Consider the following 26446-nt stretch of genomic DNA (forward strand, 5'->3'; position numbering starts at 1 on the left):
CAAGACAGCGGTCCAGGATATCACTGCCACACCTGCAAATGCAAAGGAAAAGTAGAGTACATGCATTAAACAAAGGCAAAGAGCACCCAGCACTTTCACCTGCTGCCTATTGTCTCTGAGCTTCTAGGCAGGGTCTGTTGAGGAGTGGAGGAAAGAGAAGAATACACATAATAATGCCAGTGTAGTGATGGATGGATTCCTTTTAATATTTCCAGGTTACTATTAATAGTATCCACCTCTTTTTCTTCCCCCAATATTCACTCCATATTTTTCTCCTCACAAATCTGTCCCATTCCTTCTCCAAAATTTCTGAGATGGGGATTAAATCAGCCACTATCCCTAGCATCCCCTCTGGGGTAAGGGCTGAGTCTTGCCCAGCCTGTTGGGAACTGAGCTAGCTCCGGCCTACCTCTACTCAGCCCCAACAATGTGGTTTCATAGCCCAGTCATAACTATAGTGGTACCTCGGGTTAAGTACTTAATTCGTTCCGAAGGTCCGTTCTTAACCTGAAACGGTCCTTAACCTGAAGCACCACTTTAGCTAATGGGGCCTCCTGCCTCTGCCGCGCTGCCGGAGCACAATTTCTGTTCTCATCCTGAAGCAAAGTTCTTAACCTGTGGTAATATTTCTGGGTTAGCGGAGTCTGTAATCTGAAGCATATGTAACCCGAGGTACTACTGTACATTTTTTTGGGTGTGAAGAGCTCTTGGAAACTGATATTTATATCCACAGTGATGCTAGATAAATATTAGTTTGTGAGGAAACCACAATGCAGGGAAATAGGTTGCCAGGAGACAGCAACATGACCAACCCTATTTGTGATGATGTTCAGGAAACTCCAGCATAGGTTAATAGAATGGGATTTCTTTTTCAGTTTTGAGTTGGGTCTTGTCAGTTTTTGTTTTGGCAATATCATCAGATGTTTTATGCATTTTTCTAAGTACAAATAAAAGTAAAGATGATGATGGAAAGAACTGTGTTTTGACTAAATACTCCTCTTCATATCTATGACGTGAGGGAGTTAGCAGAGAGGCTTACGAAATTAAATGGAGTAGTTAGAATTACTTATTCATGTTTCCTTAAAAGTGAGGCCACTATGTTTTATGGGGCTTATTCCCAGATATTTGTGCAAAGGGTGCAGCCTTAGTTCTATTTCATTTAACAGTATTTAATCATTTGTCATAAATTTAAACATTGCTTAGGACTGCTTCACAATGATATACATTGCTTGATGACCAGCAGCTGAAGTGAACTGATTCAGTTATGTCTCAAATGTGTGGGGTGATATTAAGGTTCTTTCTGTGGTTTTTTGACCCGTAATGGCTCATTCATACATAGAAGTCACCACAAAATGCTGCAGTTATCAAATGAAGATAAGGCATACGTACACACACACACACACACCCCTGGCATTTCAGTTAATTGCTGTGTTAACTTCACAGATTACCATTTTCTCACACAGAAACAATATTTTTGTAGTGTACTGTAAAGTGAAGCACAACTGTTTTTTCCTACTCAGGTTGGATTGCTTCTGCATGCCTCTGTTGCCCATCCGTGAATTTGCAGTGCCAAAAACATGCTGTGCTTCGCACATTCCAATAAACTCATATTTTTCTACACAAAGAGAACTCCAAGCAGAGGGGAAAAACACAGTAATGTGTGAAACCCTAAATGGTGACACATCTTGGGTGATTTGGGAACTTTGGGAGTGTTAAAAGAATGAATGGAACACGCACTGCAAAGCTCTTTGCCTATTAAAGGGACTGAATTATTTAGTGTTTAGCTTGAGTATTCAGAGGTCAAGAGGGCTGGCGTCTTCCTGGAACTGAAATCAGTCAGCAGAGAGCACTGTCATTTCCCCACATTATTCCCAACGCAGCCACCACAGTAATAGGGTTTTATGATATGGAAATATTTTGTGGGGGGTGGGCACTGCAGGTTTTCTGGAAGATGGCACAAGCTTGTTTTCTCCTGCTTGGCTAGGACCCAAACTGATGGCTTCAAGTTACAGTGGTACCTCGGGTTAAGAACCTAATTCATTCTGGAGGTCCGTTCTTTACCTGAAACTGTTCTTAACCTGAAGCACCATTTTAGCTAATGGGGCCTCCTGCTGCTGCTGCCGCGCTGCCAGAGCACAATTTCTGTTCTCATCCTGAAGCACAGTTCTTAACCTGAGGTAATATTTCTGGGTTAGCGGAGTCTGTAACCTGAAGCGTATGTAACCCGAGGTACCACTGTACAAGAAAGGAAATGCTGACTAAACACCAGAAAGAACTTTCTGCTGTTAAGAGCAGCTTGATGGTAGAACGGTCTCCCTCAGGAGGTTGGTGGTTTTAAAGCAGAGGTTGAATGGCCATCTGTCATGGATGATTTAGCTGAGATTCCTGCATGGCAGGGGGTTGGACTAGATGACCCTCAGGGTCCCTTCCAACTCTACAATTCTATTATTCTAAACACTACATAAAAACAGCCTGCTGGATCAGGCCCATGGCCCATCTAGTCCAGCATCCTGTTCTCACAGTGACCAACAGGATGCTTGTGGGAAACCAGCATGCAGGATCCAAGCACAGAAGCCCTCTCCCTTCCTGCGCTTTCCAGCAACTACGGTAGTATTCAGAAGCATTACTGCCTCCCAGCATGGAGGCAGAGCACAGCCATCGTGGCTAGTAGTCATTGATACCTTTATCATCTGTGATTTTTTCTAATCCTCTCTTAAACCCTTCCTAGTTGGTGGCCTTCACTGCCTCCTGTGGCAACAAAGTCAATACTTTTAAGTACCCACTGCATGAAGAAAACCTGGGAAGACCAGTTTACCATAGATGAGTGTGCAAGGAATTCTCAGAAGATTCCTTCTTCCTGCTTTCAAATCCCTTAAACTCTCTGGGGTGGAGGGGGAGCTATTTTCTCCAGCGTTTGACTTCACCTGCAAAGTCACGCAGCTGCGTTATCCCTCCAAGATCTAATATTGAAATGTGGACTCTCTTTTCCCAAGTGGTTTATTGCCTTTTTGCAGAATTCCTTTGGCTGCCGACTTTCTTCTGAGTCTTTCTGTTCAGCTCAATTGGTTTCTTTCAGTTACCGTGGTAACCAGCAGATGGGGTTCTTTGACAAGGGTCAGTAGGGAGGCTGCCACCATATACAGGAAGAGTGGCTAAATAACAAAGCTTTCAGTGCTGACAGTTCAGCAATAGCCAGCCAGGAGTAGTTATCAGATTACTTATATTAAAACCTAATTAAGATGTGTGCCAGTAAGTGCAGCGTGGATATTGGATTTGGTGATTTAGCTGCTGCCAGTTGCTGTAATTCAATCTCACTGCTATGGCACCTACAGCTTTGCAGAATACAGTAGAAATCGGTTTCATGCATAATCCGATGGTACTGGAATGATGCATAATGTAATTGTTTGGTCTCTTCCGGCTTAGCACCTCAATCCTGGCCTCATTATATATATTTATAGCAAACTGGAGAGCGAAGGGTTCTCTTCACATATTATGAACTCTCCCTGCCAGGTGAGCTTTTGCAGCCAATGCTGTGACGTGTCATATATTTACCAATTTTACAATATGGCGGTCAGTTATGGAAGATGATTAGTTTTACTTTGGGCTGGTGGAATGGGAAGAGAACATTGCAGAAGTAAAAACTGGAAAGCATTTTTTTTGGGGGGGGGGGGAACACTTTTAAAAAGCCTTCTGATAGCATGCTTCAGAGCACAGGATTCCAAGCACTCTTTCCCCTTCTCCTTGATTTCATTCCTCTATCTCTCTTTCCTTGCCCTGCCATTCATTAGTATCCTTTTTGTTGGAGTAACTTCTCAGTGTAGACCAGGAAGTGGCCCTTTCAGACAACAAGATAGCTATTTCTCACTTTTATACGTTATGCTTCTTTGTTCTAGCCACTCTAGTCCATCATTACCTGCCTTCCACCAAGTTGCTACTCTCATGTATTCGACATCCCATGCCATTGAGTTATTATAGGACTGTTTGAGGGGTGAAGTTTTTTGTTTTGGTTTTTTCCCCCTTAGACTTTTTCCTCACTAAAGATTTTGGAGCATCTGTAAAGCCTGCCAATACTTCTCCCTTGTGTGTGATGCTATCTACATGGTAGTAGCACGGAAGGACCCAAATCTATTATCATATATAGTAATACAGTGTAGACCAGGCATAGGCAAACTCGGCCCTTCAGATGTTTTGGGACTACAACTCCCATGATCCCTAGCTAACAGGACCAGTGGTCAGGGATGATGGGAATTGTAGTCCCCAAACGTCTGGAGGGCCGAGTTTGCCTATGCCTGATCTAGGCCCTAGCTTACATCCCAGTTATCTTCCTGCTCCAGCTGTGTAAATAAAGATTGGGGGCAGGGGGATCTGGTTTTCCCAGCTGTGTCAAGTGCCTCTTTAGGTTGGATGTGATACAAGTACTTGGATGGGAGAGGAAGGCAAGTTGTTGCATTTGTGACTCAGCAGTTCCATTCCCAGGTTCTGCTGCTATTTGCTCAGGAAAGTGCTGAACTAGAAGGGGGTCAGGCTATGTGGCTGCAACTTTCTAGGTCTAAATTTACTTTTTAGTGTGACTGAGAGAGAAGGGGGATAGCTGGATATATGCTGATAGGTATGTCTGTAGACATATTTATGACTCTTTATGCTGAGTACTTAATGCATAACGGAGGTCTGTAAACTCAGTAAATCACTCTTAAACGGGACATGCTTTGCTGACCTTACACATTCTGCAAATTATGTAATATGTGGACACAGTGGAGAATTCCTGTTTGGCGTCAATTGAATGACAATATGGGGGGGGGGGAGAGAATATAAATAAGCTGGAGTCTGGTAATTCATTGGTGGAACCTATGAAGCTATGAGACATGGTATTAGTAATTTCTGAGGTAACTTTCATGTCCCTGAGTAGAACTATGCATACACTTTGTATTATGCGGTGGTTTTCTACCAATGATCAGGGCTGGGTTAACCATTAATCACATTAAGCACATGCTTAGCGCATCAAGGGAAGGGGGCACCACAGAAATTTTCCATTGTCGGATTTACCATGGATAATATGGTGCAGCTGAACCAGGTTCCACAAAAAAGGCTCCTACAATAAATGAATTTAGTAATAATAAAATAGTAATAATAGATATACATTTTAGGGAAGCTTTTAATGTTTGATGTATTATAGTATTTTAATATTTTTTTGGAAGCTGCCCAGAGTGGCTGGGGAGGCCCAGCCAGATGGGCGGGGTATAAATAATAAAATTATTATTATTATTATTATTATTATTATTTTGGAAATACAACAGAATAAAGTCTGGTAACTTGAGTCCCCTAAGCTCACATGATCGTTCTTATCTTGGTCATGTCGGCTCCCATTCAGTCATCCACTGAGAGTGAGTTTTTTTGGGGGTGTCTCCAAATTTGGAGGTTTTTAAAGGCCTTGGTGCGAATTTTGGAGGTAATTATTTGGGGGGGGGGTAAGGGAGCAAAATATTAACCACATCGATTTTGGAAGCATTCATTGTGTCAACCCACAATGAAATTACCCTAGAGTTTCATTTTATTTGTGACCAATTCTAAGGCAATATGTAAAAAGTGAGTGACAATTGACTGTCATGTATATAATAGTGTGTTAACAATAAACATTATTTTCCATGTTACTGTAGGTTTTGTTTCATTTCGAAAAATAAAAAAATATTTTGCAGTTTGAATTAGATATATATGGGGACACCAAAATATTAAGTGCCTGGGGCCTCTAAATGGCTTAATATGGCCCTGCCAGTGATACATATTGGTAAAGGTAATTTTGTGAATTCTTCCAGATAAGATTTTTAATTTAAAAATAAAAATACTTGACAATGTGTCTGTGTAGGGGAAGAATGTATACCTAAAGGACAGCTTCTACCATGCGCTTCACTTCCGGAGAAGCCTTGGGTCATTCCCTCCTATAACTGCGCCACCAGAGCAACCTCTTTTTATCTGTTTTTTTCCAGGTTACAGCAGCTTGACAAGCATTGCCAGACTACTGCCCAGCAGCTAGTGGAGCTGCTGAACAAGCAGAATGAGCTATACAAGGAGAGGCAGATGCTTACTGAGGAGGTGGAGTTCCTGAGGATTCAGGTACCACTCAGAACCAGGAAAAAATGAATAAAAGCTAGAGAAAAACGCTTGACCATCAGTGACTAAAACAAAAGAACCGGTCCAATACAGTTTCAACATCTGAATCCTGTGAAGGCAAATTCAAATCATCGCCTTCATACAGTTGTTGATCTGGACACTCTAAGCTTCCCTCTACTTCCCCAGTTTTTGCCCTTTCTCCTTCCCTAGAAGAGGAGCTCATTTGAAGGTTCAGCTGTCATAAAAAACACACAGCCACATTTGGACATTACATTTCCAGTGAGGACTGGAAAGAGTGCTATAGGTGCCAGTTACAAAAAGGCACTGGGGCATTTAAGAACACAAAATGGCCACCACTGCGAAAATAGCAGGCATCCCAACTACACCCGCACCCATGGAGAAAAAAGGCACGACACCAGCCACTGTTGCATTTGTTCAAAGAGGTGCGCTATTTGCACAGAAGGGAGGGGCAGTGGGTGTCCAGTCCTGGTACCCTGTGAAATCGGGGCATGATTTAGGGGGCATGGTCAGTGCAGGAGGAAAAAACTCTCTCATTTGTTGTGGATTTTGGAGGGGATAATTGCTGCGATTTTTTGCAGCTGCCATAAGAAGTACTGGTGCGTGCACTTGGCACCATAGCTGAACATGATATGATCCAGTTGCAGCGAGTCTTGAGCTTGTGCGCTCTCTCTTCCTTTGAGGAGTTCAGAAGCTGTCACATGTGCTTTGGTCAACTGAACCAAGAAACTATGGGTTGTTTAAAATTATTGTGTATGACTAGCAAAGCGTGCTTTCCTTACATGGGGCAAATACCAGAAACCTTGTGCTATCTATTCTGAAGACTGACTAGATATGGAATGTATGCAACCTTCTTTTTATAAAAGAGCTGTTTCCTATAAAAATCATAAAATTACTACCTGAGTTGGTAAAAATTAAGGTGCTGGCACACACACATGACTTGATAAATGGTAAAATGTCTCTCCCACCCCTCCCCTCTTCCTTGCAACCCTATCTCCCTTCTCTATTGCATTTGAGATGAGTTTTAAGTATATATTTTATTCATATATTTCAAATAAAAAATATTTAAGGTCCTTCTTTTGAAACTGCACACATATATTAAAATCGCCGTTAATAATATGGTCAGTTGTCATGAACAAAATCAACTACTGCATGATGTGTCCTTCTTACTAAACGACAAGGGAGCGGGTGGCGCTGTGGTCTAAACCACAGAGCCTCTTGGGCTTTCCGACCAGAAGGTTCCAGTTCTGCCATCATTCGCCACCAGAGGTCACTATTAGAGGATCAATTATGATTGAGCATAATCACCAATTTCTCTGCTAGTCCTTACTGGTTGTACAGAAATGCCAAAATGGAGCTGGGAAAATGTTTCCAGCTTCAGGGTCACATGCCTGGAAAGGTTACCCATGTGAGGAAGTCAGTGGTGGGTCAGCCAAAACCACATATAAACCCCATATGAACATCATCCCCCCCCCCTTCATGCACTATAAATGACAATGTATGAATGGTACGGGGATTAGGGATGTGTGTGGATCCCCTCTTCTTGTGTGAAAGGGACCTTGTCTTGGCATAAAGCAGCTTCCTCTTGATACAGAGGCCCATCCCTTGTAATCTGATAAAATTCACAGTAAACTGTATTTTCGGGGGGAAACCTGCCATATCTAAGAAAATAAGAGGCAGGGAACCAAATGTGCCTTCAAAGCAAGGGCTCTGTTATTTTCTGCTAAACGTGAGCAAGGTTTAGAACTCATTGAAACCCTGATTTTCCAGAATGAAGTATTGCCATGACAGATGTTTTTTGCCTCTCAAATGGTCAGCTTATGCATGTTACATGCCTTTGAATTTTTTTTTACACAACAGTGCCACGTTCTCCACAATTGACGAACCTTTCTTTTGAGACCTTAACCACAGGAAGAAAGCAATATAAATAAACACTTGGTGCTCTTGCAAGTGACAGAAGTCAGTCTTTGGTTTTTCTCTTTTAGTTACCCAGTGCGCTACAGCTGCGATACTGAGCGGCTGAAGCTAACTTGGAAAACAGCCTTCGTTAGACGAAAATACTGTATCCAATTTCAGCTTGTTGACCTGAAGCTCTTAAATAATTAAATCTTTGCAAACTTATCTTGTTGCTCTGGAAAGAAGTCGTCCCTGTCTGCAGATTTTGTGAAGTGGTTCAGTCTTTTTGAGCATTCAAGGCTGCTTGTTCTTCCTCACCCAAGAAAATACGTTTGGATCTATTTCTGGGAAGTTGCCCATAAATTCCATTGCGGGGGACGTGACACCATCACCTTCCCCTGTTTTGGGTGAGAACTTGGAAGCATACAGAGGGGAAGACAAGTCACTTTCTCTTGCACTTACTTTGAATGCTTACCGCTACCCTAATTTAAAATAGTTCGCACACACACCCTTCTTATTTCCCCCACTCACCTTATTTTTTTTAACTTCCAACATTTATTGCTTGCCCCTTATCAAATTCTAGATAAGGAGCAGGGCTACAATTGCTCCAGGGTTGCAGAGCAACTTCCTTAGCGAGGTTAGAAACTGGTCTGGTTTTACATCTTTTGAGAGAAGGTACAAAGCATGCGTCTTTTGAGAAGCGGATGGCAGGGAGGGGAAAGAGCATTGTTGGCTCATTTCTGTGGTATATTGTTTTTATTGCTACTTCTGGGTTTTTTGCTGGAAGTTGCCTCATGGCTTGGAGAAGTGATATTCAATTGTTTTAAATAGATATGTCATAAAATACATGTCTTTGTCAACCTTTAAGCAAGGCACACATGTGTATCTTCCACAGATAACGTTATTTATTTAGAACATGAATAGGCAAACTAAGGCCCAGGGGCCGGATCCAGCCCAATCGCCTTCTAAGTCCGGCCTGGGAATCAGCGTGTTTTTACATGAGTAGAATGTGTCCTTTTTATTTAAAATGCATCTCTGGGTTATTTGTGGGGCATAGGAATTCGTTCATTATTTTTTCCTTTCAAAATATAGTAACATAGTCTGCGCCCCACCCCCAAACAAGGTCTGAGGGACAGTGGACTGGCCCCCTGCTGAAAAAGTTTGCTGACCCCTGATTTAGAAGCTTGTGTCGTTTAATAATTTACTAAGCTCCTGAAACATAGCCTTTGTGTATTAGAACTATATTTATTTTATGATCCATTCGTGATTTTGAAACTTTTTCCAAAAATAAGAACAAGATGTTTTTCAAAATCAAATTTTATTATGGTTCAGAGATAGGAAACTTTTAAAGGTGTATATATTGATCCCATGACCTCAGCTGCAGGATTTTGCTACAATAAGACAACCATGTTGCAAAGTTGTTGAGGACTTCAGTAAGCATCTGAGATGGATAGATATCATTTAAACAATACTATTGGGCAAATGAAATACTGGTAAATAAATCTTTCTCATGGATTTATAAATGGTCCCACTGCAGTTAATTTTCCTTTCCCACAAATAACATCAATCATCCTGGACTGAATAATTTTTCCTGCTAAATATGGAAATGTTCTTCACTTTTATACCTCAGGACTCTTTGGTTTAAGACTGGTATCTCCTTAGTGCTGGTTGATAGCGTTGTGGGGCCAAAAAGCATAATGGTCGCAATCTTTGTTGCTGCCACTCAGCTCCAAAGCAGAAGGGTAGGGGTTCAATTTAAAGAATAAATAGGGCATGCGAGTGCCAAGGTGTTAAACCTTCACTTCCCGGCCTGTGGCTTACCTCTCTGCAGTCCAACCAGGGCTGGTATTGGTGCTGAAGCTTGTAAATACCTGTCTCGGAAGGTGACCTGTTTGTAATTTTCTTGTTGCACCACAAAGACATTCTGTAAAAACTGTTAGTTGTCTGGGAGAGTGTTGCCGAGTAGAAAGCAACTCCATTTTGCCCTTTAAATTAGACCACCTCCCCACTTTGTACGTGCTCAGTACAGACCCACATTTAAAGAAATGGGTCTGCTGCAGTGCATCTAAGTTTGGTCCTTAGAAGGGACCTTGCAAACTTCTGCATCCCTGTGGCATCCATCAACCACAGCAAGCACATGCTGGTGTCCCTCCATCCACCTCTTACTTATCTGATGAATTAATAAGAGAGAGCGCTTAAGAAGGAACCACTATTGGCCATGGCTGCGGAATATTGCTACGGCCTTGTCTTTTCTTGCCAGATTTGAGCTGCACTAGGGCGGTAAAGAAGAAGCTGCAAGACTACTTTCATAGTTTCTCTGGTATCAGCTGTTTTTCTTCTGTACTTCCCCTTCACAACTTCAGGCAAAAACAGCTGTTCCTCCTGTCTACTGGAAAAACCAAAGGTGCTGCAATGGTGATTCTTGAACAACCTAAGTAGCAGCTTTCTCCTTGCAAGAAGCATGACTAGAAGGCTTCTCCCTTAGATGCCTGTAGTAGCTGCCCAAGCCATCAGCATGTTTGCGTACCAAAACTGCTTTCTATATACATGGTGTTGCATAAACACTTGGCGCAAACAATCTCATCTTGGTTAAGATATCAGAAGAGCTCTTCAAGATCACATACTCCTTTTGCTTCTGGCTTATGTGCTCCTACTTCTCTCCCTCTGTCCGCACTAGACTAAGTCTGCACTGATTTCAACACTAAGCGTAGTTAAATCAGAATTTGAAATCAGCTTCCAAACTTAACATCAAAATCTGGTTTAAGGCTACCAGTAGTTGTTAGCTTATTGCAGACATGATGCTCAGCAGTCAGCACTGAACAAGGACAGGGAGAGTCAAAGGGAGATGAGGAACAGTATGTGAGCTCATGGAAGAAGGAGAGTGGACAGTCCACTCTTAAATATATTCAATCTGTACCAAACTGAAGAGGCTGACACAGAACATTTATCCAGTGGCAAAGCAGCAAGTTCTGGGTTGCATGTCATTTTTAAAAAGCTAACTTTTTACCCCTAATAAATATTAAAATGAAAGTTATTAATTTCCCCAAGTAATATTTTTATCTCCGATAACTAATTGTAAGAATCCTGCAAAGAATACACTGGTCAACAACAAATTTGTTGTCTGCGTTTTTTCAGCTGATATAGGACGAATCTGATGCGCTGAATCCAAAAATCACATTGGTTTTGCTCAATCAGGTCAAGTTTTTGAGCTATGGCCACATGTCTTTTTTTACGTTTCTGTTCACATGTACGCTTGTGTGGAGCATTTTAGAAGAAGTTGGTGGGGGTAAAATGCCATGTCGAATAATTGCTTTGATTGGAAATGATCATTTTAATGACAAGAAGTATTCAGGTCCAATAGTTCTGGGTGATTATGTCGAAAAGGGATCAGTTTGAAGTCATAAAACCTTGAAATCTTCCATAAATTGGTGCGGCAAAGCATAAAGTTGGGGGATCAAAACTAAATTAATGGTCACTTGGTGACCAGGATAAAGCTTGGGCGCCACACATGGTGTGCAAGGCATGCACTGAGACTCTACGTGGGTGGACCAATGGCAAGAGGAGTCTGAACTTTGGAATTCCCATGGTTTGGAGGGAGCCGACAAACCATGTCACTGACTGCTACTTCTGCGCTGTTGATGTGACTGGGATCAGCAGAAAGAACCGGAGCAGCCTCAAGTATCCTGATCTTCAATCAGCACGTCGTCCTGTAGCTCATTGTGATGAAATTCCAGTGCCTATCTTTGCAGAACTTCCTGACATTAGTGACGAAGATGCCTCCAGCGTTGAAGGACATGAAGAAGATGTGGTTCTTGAAGATGATGCTCCACATCCATTTTCCCAAAAGGAGTTGAATGATCTAGTTCGCGACCTCAGCTTGTCAAAGGACTTTGCCGAACTGTTGGCATCCAGATTGAAGGAAAAAAACCTCCTCTCTGACAGTGCTTGCATCAGCTTCTTCTGCAACAGGCATCAAGAGTACCTCCGTTTTTTCTCGGAAGACTTGGTGTACTGTGCAGATATTACACAGCTTCTGCTCAAGCGTGGAGTGCCACAGTACGAACCCAAAGATTGGAAACTGTTCATTGACAGCAGCAAGCGATCACTGAAATGTGTTCTGCTACACAACGGCAACCAGTTTGCCTCTATACCCCTGGCTCACTCGAGTACACTGAAGGAGAACTATGAAGCGGTGAAGTATGTGCTGGAGAAAATTGGTTATGATCAGCATAAGTGGTTTATTTGTGTTGACCTGAAGATGGTGAACTTTTTGTTGGGACAACAGTCTGGCTTCACCAAGTACCCATGTTTTCTGTGCATGTGGGATAGTAGGGACCGTGCTCAGCATTACATGAAGAAGGACTGGCCTGTGTGGGAGGAACTGGTGCCTTGCAGAAAAAGGAACGTCATCAACGACCCTCTGGTGGACAGAGACAGAATACTCTTCCCACCGCTGCACATCAAGCTCGGCTTAATCAAGCAGTTCACCAAGGCTCTGGACAAGGATGGTGACTGCTTCACTTACTTGTACCAGGCTTTTCCAGGATTGACCATGGAGAAGTTGAAAGCTGGCATCTTTGACGGTCCTCAGACCCGTCAGCTAATCAGAGATCCAGAGTTCAGAAACTCAATGAACGAAGTGGAACTGGAAGCGTGGAAGGCATTTGTTCTGGTAGTGAAGAACTTTCTTGGCAACAATAAGGCCAGAAACTACGCAGAACTTGTCAACAACATGCTGACTGCTTTCAGAAACCTGGGCTGCAACATGAGCGTCAAGATGCACTACCTATTTTCACATATGGACCGGTTTCCTGAGAACCTGGGTTCAATGAGTGACGAGCAGGGGGAGAGATTCCATCAGGACATGAAAGAGATGGAGACCAGGTATCAGGGTCACTGGGACACAGTCATGATGGCTGACTACTGTTGGACTCTGAAGAGAGACCTCCCTGCCGCTGAGCATCCCAGGAGTTCCAAGAAACGGAGGTTCAAGCCTTGAAGTTTGAAAAATGGTGAAGCAACATGCAATTTACGTGTACTTACCTTTATCAATGCCCACCATTCAGTTTACAGTAATCGATGTTTCTATCAGGTAATCAATATATGTTGTTGAAAAAACATTTTTTTTCTCTTAAAAACATATTTAGGATGATATGTGTTGACAAAAATCAGCTGATAATGCCACAAAAATGTAATCGATTTTGTCACAAGATCTGATTTTTTTCAAATCAAGATAGCACAAAAACCTGACCTGATGGAGAGAAACGGATGCCATTTCCTGATTCAGCAGTGCAAAAATACCCTAAATCAGTTGTAGAAATCTAGACAACATTCAAAAAGTAAAAAATTGTTGCCCAGTGATATTTATCAGTAGGTGTTATTGATGGACACTAAGCCGTGTTCAGAATCAAAGTCTTTGATCCTCAATGTTTTAAAGATATTTTGGTAACAAACCTAAAGACTGACAACATGTTTGCTTTGAATATTGATTACCAAGGCAATAATTTCATTTCAACCTTATAAATACATAATAAATATTTATTAAATACATGTTTTAAAATGTTTCTTAATGTTATCCACCCTGAGCTTTCAGCAAGCAACAGGGTGGGTTTAAGAAAAACAAGCCAAATAAATAAAGGTGTACATGCTTGACAGAAGTAAACAGAAGACGTGTAAGCTATGTCATTTTACAAAAATAAAAATTAAAAATGGCTAAAGCAAACAGCTATGCAATTATTAGAATTCTCTCGAGTATTAACTCAAAACAAATTCTAGAGCTCAATTTCAATCTACATGTTTAAGAGGATGAGTTCCACACTATTTCTGCCTCCTGTCATCAAAACGGACTTAATAGAGAACAATATAGAGAGAACACATATAACTAAGGCACAATCCAGACAAAGTTTAAGGTGTGTAGTCCCATTGATTTCAATGGAAAGTTCAGCGCATGCATAACCACCTGTCTTCCTCTTGTAACACAACACTTATCACTGTGCTCCTCTCAACAATTTGTCCCATCTCATCTAATCTCTCTATCTGCCCTCTCATCCTTATCCCCCTCTCTTTTAAACTAACTAGCTTTCTAGCTCTTGTCAATCATCTTTCCAATGACTTGACATTACTTACACATAATGTAGCAGGTGTGGACGTTTCTGCACAAACTCCTCTTTTTCCACTGGTATCAACTAACTTTCCTATTCTTCCATTTTGCCACCCTGCTAGATGTCTGCCTTACATAACCAACTGCATACGCTGCAGTCATTGACTGTTGAACATGCTGTCAAGTGATGCTGTTTGTTCACCACCATGACATCACAGATCAACCACCTCACACAGATGCCAACTCAAATACAATGCATATCAATGGAGACAATCCACACATTCAGCTTAAGAGTAATAACCTGATGAGATCAATTGAACAAGAATGTGTGAGCCAGCCAAAAGGCCTGTTTATGCCTTAGTTACTTCTCACTTTGACTAGTGTAGACTCTACTTGTCTTCGCCCTCCCCAATCCTGATTGCTTTCATTCTGACCAAAACTCGGTCAGAATTATCAATGACTAGTTACAGGCAGCCCATCCAACTACATTTCTAGTTCTTCCATTGGCTACCCCTCATCCTTAGGAATGGTTTCTCTTTCTAGCCAGTGCTAGATCATTCACTACTTCAGCATCATATATACCAGTTTTACAGTTAATTTCAAATGTGGAGCCATCTTGTAAATGGGACATTCCAACATGGAGCGGGTGTGTGGGTGGGTGTTTGAGGTTGGCGAGTCATTCATGAACATTAAAATTTTTGTTGGAATATTTTATTATTAGTGTTTTAATGTTCTTATTTCCATTTCAGGTGGGCTAGTTGATGTTGTAACTATCTAAAACTGAAAGCAATAATGCCAGAGACAAAAACGCTGTAAAATAGTCGGTGAATCAATTCAAAGGGTGGGTGGCATTGAGATATAAGCTACACTACTTTTAAGAGTGGTAACTGTGCATTGCCGGTCAAGCCTGGAATTTTTAGTTACTGTGTTGGCTATCAGATAGCGATAGTAAGGCAACACAAAATGTCGGTTATGCTACAGATGCACAAAACTCAGACAGTTAGAAAAAATATGGATAGTCAACTGTGTGATGGCTAGATTTTGTTAAGATGTTTACATGTTCTACATTATGAGTGGATGAAGTGCCCGCAACATTCAAAATGGAATTGCTGACTGAAATGTACTGTGCTCAGGTTCCTGTTGATTTTGTCTCTTCACATGTGGGAAGGTTGGTATCATTTTACAGAATTTTTATATTGTTATTGTTTTGCTGTTTTTTATCTAATTCTACTGTAAGACCTCTTGATTCTAAAGGAAAAGTGTAAGAGAAATTTAATTAATCGAATTTAACATAGCAGAATTATTTACTACAGTCTCAATATTTTAATAACTTGATACATTGTATCACTTATCTATTTTACTATGTCTGTAGAAATATAACCTGTTCCATTAAAATAATTATGTAAATATCAGTAAACTTTGAAATGAATTCTAAAGATCACAAATGATTTCTGGACCTCACAGACCAAACACATGATAGATACCATGTGTATTCTCATATGATATAGAAACAACAAAATGTTTAGTTTTTACACTTCTGCCTTATTGGAATTGATGCATTTCTCAAGATGGTTCCACATCTTCAACTAAACTTATAACTGTTTTCTACAGTCTTGGAAAAGCAAGCATTGTCAGAATTACCAGCTTTCATACAATAATTTCATTTGTCACCCCACTTATTCTTGTTCTGGTCTTTTATGCTCTCCATAACCATACTATCTCATTCTTCTGCAAGTTCCCATCCATAGCCTTTGCCTAGAATCTTTCATTTTGCACTTGCTCTATCCTTTTACACCTTGAATGTTTTCCTAAAATAAACTCTTACAAATTCTTTTTGTCCCTTAATAGCCCTTCTACTTGTTATCGTCGTCCTCATTATGTCTATCTACAAACTTCATAATAAACCATGCATCTTTTTGTGTACTCTTCCAATTCTTCATTATTTCCCAGCATATTACCTGGACTGTGGGTTTTTTTGGACAGTGAGTATCTTGCACATCACTAGCACTTGGTGTTTGATCTTATTTATGGAATTTTCAACTGTCTGAAAAGAAAATACCTCCATAAAGGAAGGCAGCAAGTTATAGTAAATTTCCAATAAACATAAAAAATTGAAATCAGCTAACAATGCACATAGCATTATCTGTCAATTATCACAGATATGATGAGAATGTACACACAGCAGAATAAAATTTTAGAATTGCTTTTAGATGGGCTGCATATTACGATATATACTTTTCTAAAGTATACCACAGCACTCAAGATATCTGCAGTAATTTGCAATTGCAAAGATATTGCTTTTTAAAACCATTTTCATGAAATAAAGTTGCTCTCAAGTCATAGATAAAACTAAAAACTCTCTTGTTGCAACCTTTATACATGTTTGCACCTCAAAAACAAAAGCAACAACAATAAACACATAAGTAGCAGATTGACATAGTGCTTTATTTAAGCTGTCTTTACGAAGGAAAATAATGTGCATCCCTATCATATATGTGTAAAAATACTAAGGATGTACAGTGTACAAAAACGGCTGTTGTTATTTCACATCCTTGTGGGTCATATGCTTAAGGAAATAAACAGTTTAAGTATGACCAACAGTAATACGGTTTCTTGGATTTTTTAGTGTCTGCTTAATGTCCTTAACCATATGACTAGATCTGTCATGGGTCTAATGAAAGAACTAGCAAGGTCAAGAAATTTCACAAACTCTAAAGCTACAGGGAGGTAATTCAATTATCATTTTTGAGTTTTTATTTAAATAAATACTTTACATTTCATGCTTGCCTGTAATGCACTATACCAGGAGCAAGATAAGGAAATTCTACTGTAGACGGTACAAACAGTAGCAGCAAAGTGTGTACATTGAGGTGTAATATAGAGACCCTGCAGTTAGTAAGGAAAAACCTTACGTTTGTACTCTAGGAAAAAGCACATGGCCTGTGCAAGAACTGCCAGCTTCAAGAAGCAAACAAACAAAAACAATTTGAAAGTTTTATAAAACAATACTGGAATAGAGGCTCTGCGATTAGCAAAGATGTTTTGGAAGATTTCTTAGTGTGGAAAGCAAAGTTTGTGTGCAAAACTGCCAAAACATAAATAGAAATGACCTATTTCCTCAAAGGTGGCTGCAGTACAAGAGGGCACACACGATGTCTTGGAAGCCAGTACAAGCTGGAGTCAACAAGTCTGAAATGTACTATGTTTTTTTCAAACTCCTGTCAAAGTCTAGCCAAACTCAAGAGGAAGCTGTGACGAAGCAGAAGAGAGGTTTCAAGAGTGTATTTTAGCTGCAGCTTTGATTGATTTATGAGTATGAATTGAAGTTTTCTCTCAACCTCCGAAGGGTCATTTCATGTAGGAACATGAACTCAAAAATCATTTTTGCTTTCTTTTCCCTCCCCACATTAAATGTAACTTAAAGGTTCAAAGTTCTATATGCAAACAATACAGTAAATGCAGACAGCTGACCTGAAATATCAAGCCACCTTTAATTGTTCTGCTCATCAGGCCAACAACATGGGTTACAGTGGGCTGTAGCCAACCTTATGCAAGCGGAAGTTCACTGCTGCCACAGTTCAGTTCTTGCCACATCCGAGCCCAAGGCAGAGGAAAGCTCAATTCAGACTTCCACTTGCACAATGTGGAATACAACAACAATGACCTGACCTGACAGGTGACCCTATTAAAATATTTGTGATGCTATTTGGAGCCTTCTTGAATTGACAAAAATAGTCAGAACAAGACTATTACTTGACATGCCAAAACTTATGCCTTGTATAGTCTAGGAACATATGTAATTCTGTGAGCTAATTTGTAATAAATTAGAGAAATGTGACTAGATAGAAATTTCTATGGCATTCTCCTCTGTAGTATTGTGAAGAGGGGGTTCCCCTGCACCTTCCTCACCCCTAGATCCTCCTGCCAATTAATGAGACTGCAGGGAAAACTGGGTCAAGTGCAGAATCCAAAGTGGCGTCTTCTTAGTACGTAGTACAGAGGAAGAGTGACGGTGGCAGGGACTATGGAACAAGCTGAAGAGACTATTGTTTCCTAGTCTCCAGTTAGTGGCTAGATTTCAGCCTGCTGTTGATCTCTTTGCAACTTTGGATAAACCTAAGTTCTCCGTACCATGACCTATGCTGAAATTGTGACAGAGGCATGACAGCCAAAAGGGTAACTCTGCAAATCTTCCATGGTTTTCCTAAGCTTGCACCCCACCAAACATTCAGGACAGCAGTCATACAGATATGTATAATCTCCTGACAAATAAGAAACTATTTGCACCTGTCAAATCCTGTCCCAAACCTTCCATTGCTAGCTACCCCTGCTCTGAAGATGCCTGGAACAGCTGGACTGCTTTTTTGTGATGCCATAAATGCACTGGAGAACAGATTATTTGAAGATCAACATTATGATACTTGCCAAATTTCACTGATGGGAGCTTTTATAAACATATGCATGTAGAGCACTTCTACTTTAGAAGGATGGTCTGATTACATCCATTTGTGAAATACCATGAGTGACGCCCAACATAGCGTGAGCAGACTTCCCTTTCCTCCACCATCCCATCCTCCTGAAATCTGCTGTATATGACCTCCCAACCTTCTAGAGCAATTTCAGGGGCCGCAGGAAAGGGTTATCTGATACACCAATGGTATCCATGCTGCTGGCAGATGGCCGCTGTTGGATTGCACCTCGTGTATTCCCTAGCCAATCCTACGACTGAGCTGATCAAATAACCAGCTATCCAGCACCTTAGAAATCGACACAAGGCAAGCTATGGGGCATACAACAAAACAAGTGCAATGCATGCAAAAATCAGTGGCATGTGTCTTGGAAGAGGAGTCCTATGTGGCAGTGAAAGCAAAATTATTTTTATGAGTAAATACTTTCAGTCTTGTGTCAAGGCTAACTTCAACTGAATTAACCAACATCACTGCTGGTTTACACAAGGAATCCATCTTTGTGTGTGTTTTATCTATTTCATATTCCATCTCCAATTCAAAGACTAAACAGAGCAGTCAGGCCTGCAAATGGAAACCCTTATTAAAAAGCTACCATTACCTTTCTACCAGCCCACAGAATAAGAGCTTGCTTATGTTCCCAGACCAACAGGCTGCCATTTCTAAAATCAATCAGATATATTGCTAAGGCAAATATTCTAATGACCATTTAAAAATTAGTGTAAGAATCTGAACGATTTGGACAATATTGTTGTGTTTTTCAAATTGTGGAAGTGGGACAACATGGAATGACTCCCACACCGTTTAACCTATTGCATGGATTTCAATAGCTTCTATAAATAATATTCTAACACTGAGATATAGCAGCTTGATAATTTTGTTATATCTAAAAGAATATTTATACGGATTAGGAAATATTTAAGCCATGGAAAGGCATACTTGTTCCTATCCATCAGGGCGGTTCCATGTGCAGATCCCATGCTTACATAAGAAAGGGTCCTGCGCAGGGAAGCGATTCCACATCTAACCCCAGGGCTGTGCATGTGGTGCCCCTTACAAGATTAGGCTGGTACAGATCTGACACACAGATAACAAGTGGTGTTAATGCTTTGATAGGGCTGCTCATTTGATTGGAGGCAAAAGTTAAAGAGCTCTTCTCTCCCCTTTCCTGCGCTAAATGGTGAGGAGAACTTCACAACTGACTGCACTGTCCCATCTGGCCAGCAGAGAAATTCCTGCATATAAGAAACACAGGATCGGGACCACCATAAATATTATCAAGTGATCACATTTGGTATACACTGGTCATAAAACAAAAGTTCTGTCTAGCCACTGAGTCATTCTGATTGTTTGTTACTACTTCGGTGTCAAAACCTCTAACACCAAGTGTAGACGTAGTTATATTCTGCACGCCATCCACTCAAGAGGTGTCCATTAATCATGACCTACTGTGGTGCAAAGATATAATAAAATCTACTTTGCTTATGGAAAGTATGTGTTTGTCTTAGCTGCCTTCATAAGATGCCTACATGCCTCTTGATAGCCCCGGCATGTCCCACTGCCTGCAGTGGTTATCATTCCAGGACATTGAAATTCTCAGCATCAAGAGGCTAAGACGTCTGCATGTAAATATTATTTTCTTCTCAGAAGTCATGTACACATTCATACACAGCAATCGTAATACTAAGCTAAATCACAGTTTGTTACAGGAGTTGAAAACATAATGAAGCCAAGATACTTTGATGATAACCCCATGGAGTGGCATTTGGTGATGTCCTTACCACTGGCATGCAATGTTATTACATTTAGTGGCTCATTTGGAAAATCCCAACTCCCAGCCCCAAAGGCTGTATTAGAGATTGCCTTCCCTCAACAGGTTTACATCTTAAAAGAACAAAATAATGGATTCAAATATCCTAGTCAATAAATATGATGAGAAAGGTAATTTAGTATGCTGACAATGTTATGTCCGTTGTGGCCAGAAATCAAACATCACTTTTAAATGGCTGTTCCCGTCAATCTAATATATTGTTTGATACATTATAGCACAGGGGTGTTGGTTGTAATCATTGTGGACTTCGTATCACTGAAAAGTTCAAGTGACTATCAGACTCCTATACCACATGGAGTAGAGAGTGCATGGCGCTGGGATTTTCTCTTGACAATAATGAAATGTTTCCACTACAGAAACCTGATTCAAAGTACAGGGTACACTTTCAGAGTCTTGTTAACATCTTCACATGGGAGAAAAAAGTGCATTATTTTGTTCAGCTTGTACAGTCCTTCCATACTTTACAAAATAAATTTTAAGCCTCTTCTAGGATATAGCAGCATTTGCAAACATGATACATACAATCGTCACTAAAAATAAATACTATTGAAGTGTAACAAAAATAATTCCGTTAAAACACCCGGAAAAAAAAGCTAATTCACAAACTCAAAAGTAAAAACATGTAAGGCAAACTCCTGTTTACCTTAGTGTACAAATTTTGGTGAAAAGCGATGTTGTTATGCCTGTCTACATTCTTCAGCCTCCAAAGGTGATGTATATTGACAAAGAAAAAGAAAAGTATGAGAGAGATGCAAATCATAAGACCTTTAAACAACTTCAGTTGCTGCTTTTATGTCTTAAATTCTTGCATTTTAAAAGTTCAATTCTCCATAATTGCACGTGAATCTGGAAGTCTAAGTGGAGGCTAGGTGATCCCAGCCTTTTGCTTCTTGTGTAGTATCCAACAGTAATTAAAAAATAATATATATATATATTTATATATATATATATTTATATATATTAACAATTATAAGTCCTTCTCCGGAATGTTTTCATCCAGATGTTAATGGCAAGTCTGATTCAAGTGATGATATGCCTACCAAAAGCTTTGCATATATACACCACCACCTTCTACAATTCCTTGTTCTGTCCAGCTCAGAGATGTGAGAAATCATCACAAACCATCGTATTTTTTTCTAGAATTTGAATTGTCTTCTAGAAGTGAGGAATATGTCTCAGATCAACGCGTCTTTTAGCCTTTGCTCTGAGAAGACAAGAGAATGATAACCAGCTGTGCACAAAATGCACCATTGAGAATTTGTCATCTAACACCACAACATTTTGGGATTGCTTCTTACTGTTACTTTCATGCTGAGACAGTGGACAGCAGTAACAGCAGGGGACCTTAGACCAATATAAAATGTCATGCAGATAAATCAAAGAGGCTGATTGGTCAGGAAGGGAACTTGTTCAATTTGGAATGATCTCTGAAAGTGCTCTGCTATCCTAAATAATAGCAAGTACTGGTGGTGATGTCAGGAATCATTTTCAGTGATAAATCTAATATGACCGTGAAGCAGCAGAACAAAACAATAAGCTATTCCCGTCCACTTGCAGAATAAGAAAACTGGGGGAAATGTGGTCGTCTTTCGTTGTCCATGCAGTCCATACCATCTTCATCATCTGTGGAAGGGAAGTTTAAAGGTAGTCTCAGAAAAATGCTTTTCTCACACAGTTAGTTTTAAAAAGTAGCGTTTTACTTTGATATAAGGTATTTTGCATATATTGAAATATAGCCATATATTGTAAGTGGGGAACCCACTGTATTAATGGAGCTGTGTGTGCTGAACAGGGTCTTAGTATTGGAACCTACAAGATTTGTGTCCTCTGGTTTAACAAATACAGAAACAATACAAGGAATCACTTCGCAGATTTCAAGTTTCTTTTTTCAAAGAATTTCTGTACCATTCATTCTAATAGCCGTTTGAGTTTTCCCATACTTGTGCTTATGCAGCTAAAAGCATAGCAAACACCCAGGCACAAAAGAGAGTACAAAAACATCTTCTGGGAAGCAAACATAAGAATGGGAACCTACAAGAACCCCAGCAGAGCGACTTGGGACGACAACTCAAAACTGGGAGACAGAATGGTGACTAGAGAAGATAAAGAGATTTTTTAAAAGTGAAGAAAGGACCATCTCACTTTCTGAGTAAGTCACTTCCTTGTTCACTCTAAAATGCTATTTTTAAATGTCCCAAGGGATGTGAGAGCTGCCCACAGAAATCTACTGAGAAAACTCAAGAGTTCTCTGTTGAAGGCTAGTGTTTCAACCCCACTCCTACCCTCCAACAAACCCAACACACAGCAGCAAATGCTTAGTTCTTATTCAATGTGTTGTTTTTTTAAAAAAGCCTGCTAATACAAATTCCAAAGCGGTTTACTCTTCATATTGCAAGCTAGAAGGGGCTGCAGCTGGGAGAGAGCTGCTTATGACAGCTCTGCGGTGTAATTCACTACAGGGCATGCTTTCAATGGTTTGCCACAACACTGAAGGGGGATCAGAATCCTACTGCAGGCTGGGCTTAAGTTGGGAGAAAACAACAACCCTGCCATGATATCCACTCTTTTTATCTCAACATTGTAGGTTGGGCTGCGAGAGTAGGGCACAACAATGCAGTCATATAGCTCACTCTTATAGCAAGTTGGAGGACTGTGCTGAGAGAAAAAGTATCGTAGCTCGTGACAGCTATAGAATTTATTGTTAATATTGCAGGTCAGGAGTGGGGTTCAAGTTGGATACCCAGTCAAAAATTCCCCATGCCTCTCAAGTTGCACCAAAGGTCAATCCAGTTAAATTTCTCCCAGGCCAAGTCAAGCAAACCAATTTTCTAGAAGCCTCGTGTTCCCCATGCACACTGGTTGTGCTTTTAAATATTCAAAAAGTAAACGAATATACATATTGCACATGAAGTGAGACAAAGTGACACTTGTCTTAAATTATAGCTTTTGCTTCTTTCAAGCCCCTCAGCCGCAGGTTCAGGTTACATGCACAGACTCACAACAGGGATACGCTCCCAACATTTTGGGATGCCACTGAAATTCATAAAACAATTGACAGAAAAACTTAAAGAGAATATATTCTATTAAAGTTTCTGCAATATCCTATAATAAAGGTAGAGGCTATTTAAGCCAATGTTTGTTAATTAGACCTTTAAGCAGAATAAACTAAAGCATTATGTTTAACATACAACACAAATGTTGAGAGGTCCTATCAGTATAGTTCTGTAACATGCTAATAAAACAATGCCAAATGAATACCATGTATCAAACAGTTACTCATGTTAAATACACTGTAGCACTGCTCATTCCATGGATATTTCTGAGAGTTTCCTAATTCATTTTTATTAGAGTTGGGATAGGAACCCAAGAAAAAAGTTTGAGGAGACAGAAAGTGAACTCAGGCTCTATCATGGAGTGCCAGTGTGTCCTTAATCCTGAAGTGTGCATTCTTCCGTTACAAGAACATCATTTAGGAGAGACGCTGCAACCACACACCTGAAGGATGTGATGCTGTTTCTTTGCTGGCAGAAAATGGGTACGTACTTTTGTAAACCAAAAAAATCTTTAATAAAAATACATTTTTTAAAAAAGAAAATGGGTACAGTATGTAAATTTCGTTTTTCACAAAAAATTCGCTAAATCCACGGAGACCCTTAAAATGCTAAACATTTCTGAGATACTTACATTTTTCAGGTGGTGTTATTGTAATAGTCTGAGCAGTAAACTCTTCATCAAAATATCTGGTGTCTGTCTCAGACGTCACTTGAGGTTTAAAAGGAGGGACAAGCTGAAAGAATAGGGAAGGAAAAATGCATTAAGGAATATGAACACAATAAAGCTAAAAACAGGAGTATATAAAAGAGTACATGAAGCTCTTCTGGCCCAGTAGCTAGAACAAAGAGCTGGTACAACAATGATCCTGGATTGAAAGTCAACCTAAAAACCAGTTTGTGGCAAGCCATTAGGCCACAGTTTTTGCTATTCTAGGTCTTGAAACTGCAAAATGAAAAAGCTGCTGGTCTGCTTCATGTTTATTTTCCTTGTGGTTGTATATGGATATTTGACTATTTTGTTGCCCACTGTCCTGATCAGAGCTGCTTCAAAGTTTGAGCATCCTCTTCCTACTCTGACAATGTCTATGAGCCACCAGTTCAGTTTCCCAACATGCCCTGGAGTTTCTGATACAGTATCACTCCAGGGCACGTTGGAAAAGTGGCAGCCCACAGACCCAGCTCGCTGGCACGAAGGACAGCACCCATCTTGTGATAAGTAAGAAGAGAGCAAGGAGGCCAGGTGAAGGCAACATCAGGACCTGCTCCAATCAAACTGTCTCCTTCCCAGATCTACAATAATAGATGCAATCTGCCTTGTGAAAAAGAAGAAGGGCAGGAAGTTCCTCAGTTAATTCTTATGATATAGTGTCAACACACATTCACACAGACATTTCATTTTTTGCCTTCTGAACAGCAGGAATGTGTGGTGCTATGAGTATCTCCCTTCATGGGGGAATAGAACATTGTCTGCAAAATATGGCAGCACTCATGATCACATGTTTAAATGACTAAGTGATTTAATTCTGTTAAATTGACTTTTTAGGACTTGGATATTGCTAGAATTCAGATGTTACGTCAAAATAATATATAATGTGTTGAAGCATTTTCATAGGGCGGGATTCAACAAATGAGTCATGTCAGTGGAAGCCATATGCAAGGACTTCTGCTTGTGCAATGGGGCTTTCCCCCTTCTTCTCCCCCTGCACGCCCCCCTTAATTGATCTCGGGGGAGGGGTATTGGGAGAACATGGGGGGAGGAGAGGGGGATCATTTTGTTGGGCAAGCCAAAATGCTCACCCTGATTGAACTCTTGCCTTAGCGCAATGTTGAATTCTTCCCATAGTAATATTGTTCCAATTAGTTGATTTGTGATTTATATCCATGATAAACATGCAACTATAAAGGCCAATACCAGATCCACTTCTGATACCACAAAGAATTTCATTCAATGCAGAGGGAAAGTAAAATGTTACTCTACATCACCACAACCAAAAGTTTTTGAAACAAAACACTGAAATATTCAATTGTATGTTAAAGAAAATAAGAATACTATGCATATTTGTACTATAGTCTTATTCTAAATACTAACAGAAACCTACAGTTATGCACAATTATGTACATTATTCTTCTAGTGGGTGAAGTCTATTAGTGCTGTTCCACGCACGCAATGGATTTTGATCCACTAACTTAAAAGAGGAAAGCAAGCCATTTTCTTCCCCCTGCCACTGCAGCCCCATACCCTCCCTGAAAATTGGTTCCAGGGTTTTGGGGGCCCTCCTGAGCAGCGTGGAAAGTGGCATGGGTAGGTGCAGAGACACGGGAATCACCTCCACGCCCTCTTACATTACCAGAAATTCCTGGAACAATTGAATTTCATACACTGTACCTTGTATGTTGCATCATTCATTACTACTAGTGGCAGCATTTTAAGACATGTTTGAAGTGCCCACCACAAGGTATCCCCCCCCCCCCGTGCTGTTCCTGTTGCATTTTACAAGCAAGAACTTTGTAATAAAAAGCAATGGATAGGTAGCTCAACCTACGACTCAAACAAACATGTTTAATCGCATCTTGAATAACAACTCACTGCATTTACAAAAAACGTTTATTATTATCAGAATATAAAATTCTTAGTTACACCAATGTGCACCACTGTATAACAACAACATTCAATGTGTTTAACTGGGTAAAATTGTAATATTTTAGTGGCAAACAAGCTGCTTTTGACTTTCACTGTGTTTTGGTATGAATACAACACTTAGCAGTACCAGCATTTTATTATTTGTGCCCTGCCCATGTGACTGGGTTGCCCCGGCAACCCTGGGCGGCTTCCAGCATATACAATATAAAAAGAAAGGGTAGGTATATAGGGCAGCATTGGGAAGATCCCATAAAGATACAAAGTGCAGTAGAGGAGCCAGATGCTAATGAGGTTTCTACAAAGTACAGTGGTGCCTCGCAAGACAAAATTAATCCG

The 26446-nt window shown here is 40.3% G+C and overlaps 2 protein-coding genes across 5 annotated transcripts in view; one reads left to right on the top strand and one right to left on the bottom strand.

Moving 5' to 3' along the window:
- The window catches only part of SDCCAG8 (SHH signaling and ciliogenesis regulator SDCCAG8), an 84435-nt gene extending 78282 nt beyond the window's left edge, over positions 1 to 6153 (top strand). Inside the window, exon 17 of the mRNA XM_080997697.1 lies at positions 5982 to 6153. Coding sequence (XP_080853823.1) covers positions 5982 to 6135 — 154 coding nt within the window. The 3' untranslated portion in view covers positions 6136 to 6153. The remainder of the gene's footprint in view (positions 1 to 5981) is intronic.
- Positions 6154 to 20202: 14049 nt separating this feature from the next.
- Positions 20203 to 26446, bottom strand: part of AKT3 (AKT serine/threonine kinase 3) — a 109185-nt gene continuing 102941 nt past the window's right edge. For 2 of the 4 annotated variants that reach the window (XM_080997750.1, XM_080997751.1), the window contains 2 exons: positions 24101 to 24203; positions 20203 to 22039 (listed from right to left, as the gene is read on the bottom strand). In XM_080997750.1, the coding sequence (XP_080853876.1) occupies positions 21954 to 22039; positions 24101 to 24203 (189 nt within the window). In that variant the 3' untranslated portion in view covers positions 20203 to 21953. Of the gene's footprint in view, positions 22040 to 24100; positions 24204 to 26446 lie in introns of those variants that run through there. The other 2 variants (XR_013983605.1, XR_013983606.1) reach the window with 2 other exon arrangements.

This window comes from Podarcis pityusensis (genome assembly GCF_964106645.2).
Source record: "Podarcis pityusensis genome assembly, chromosome: 3".
NCBI classification, from domain to species: Eukaryota; Metazoa; Chordata; class Lepidosauria; order Squamata; family Lacertidae; genus Podarcis; species Podarcis pityusensis.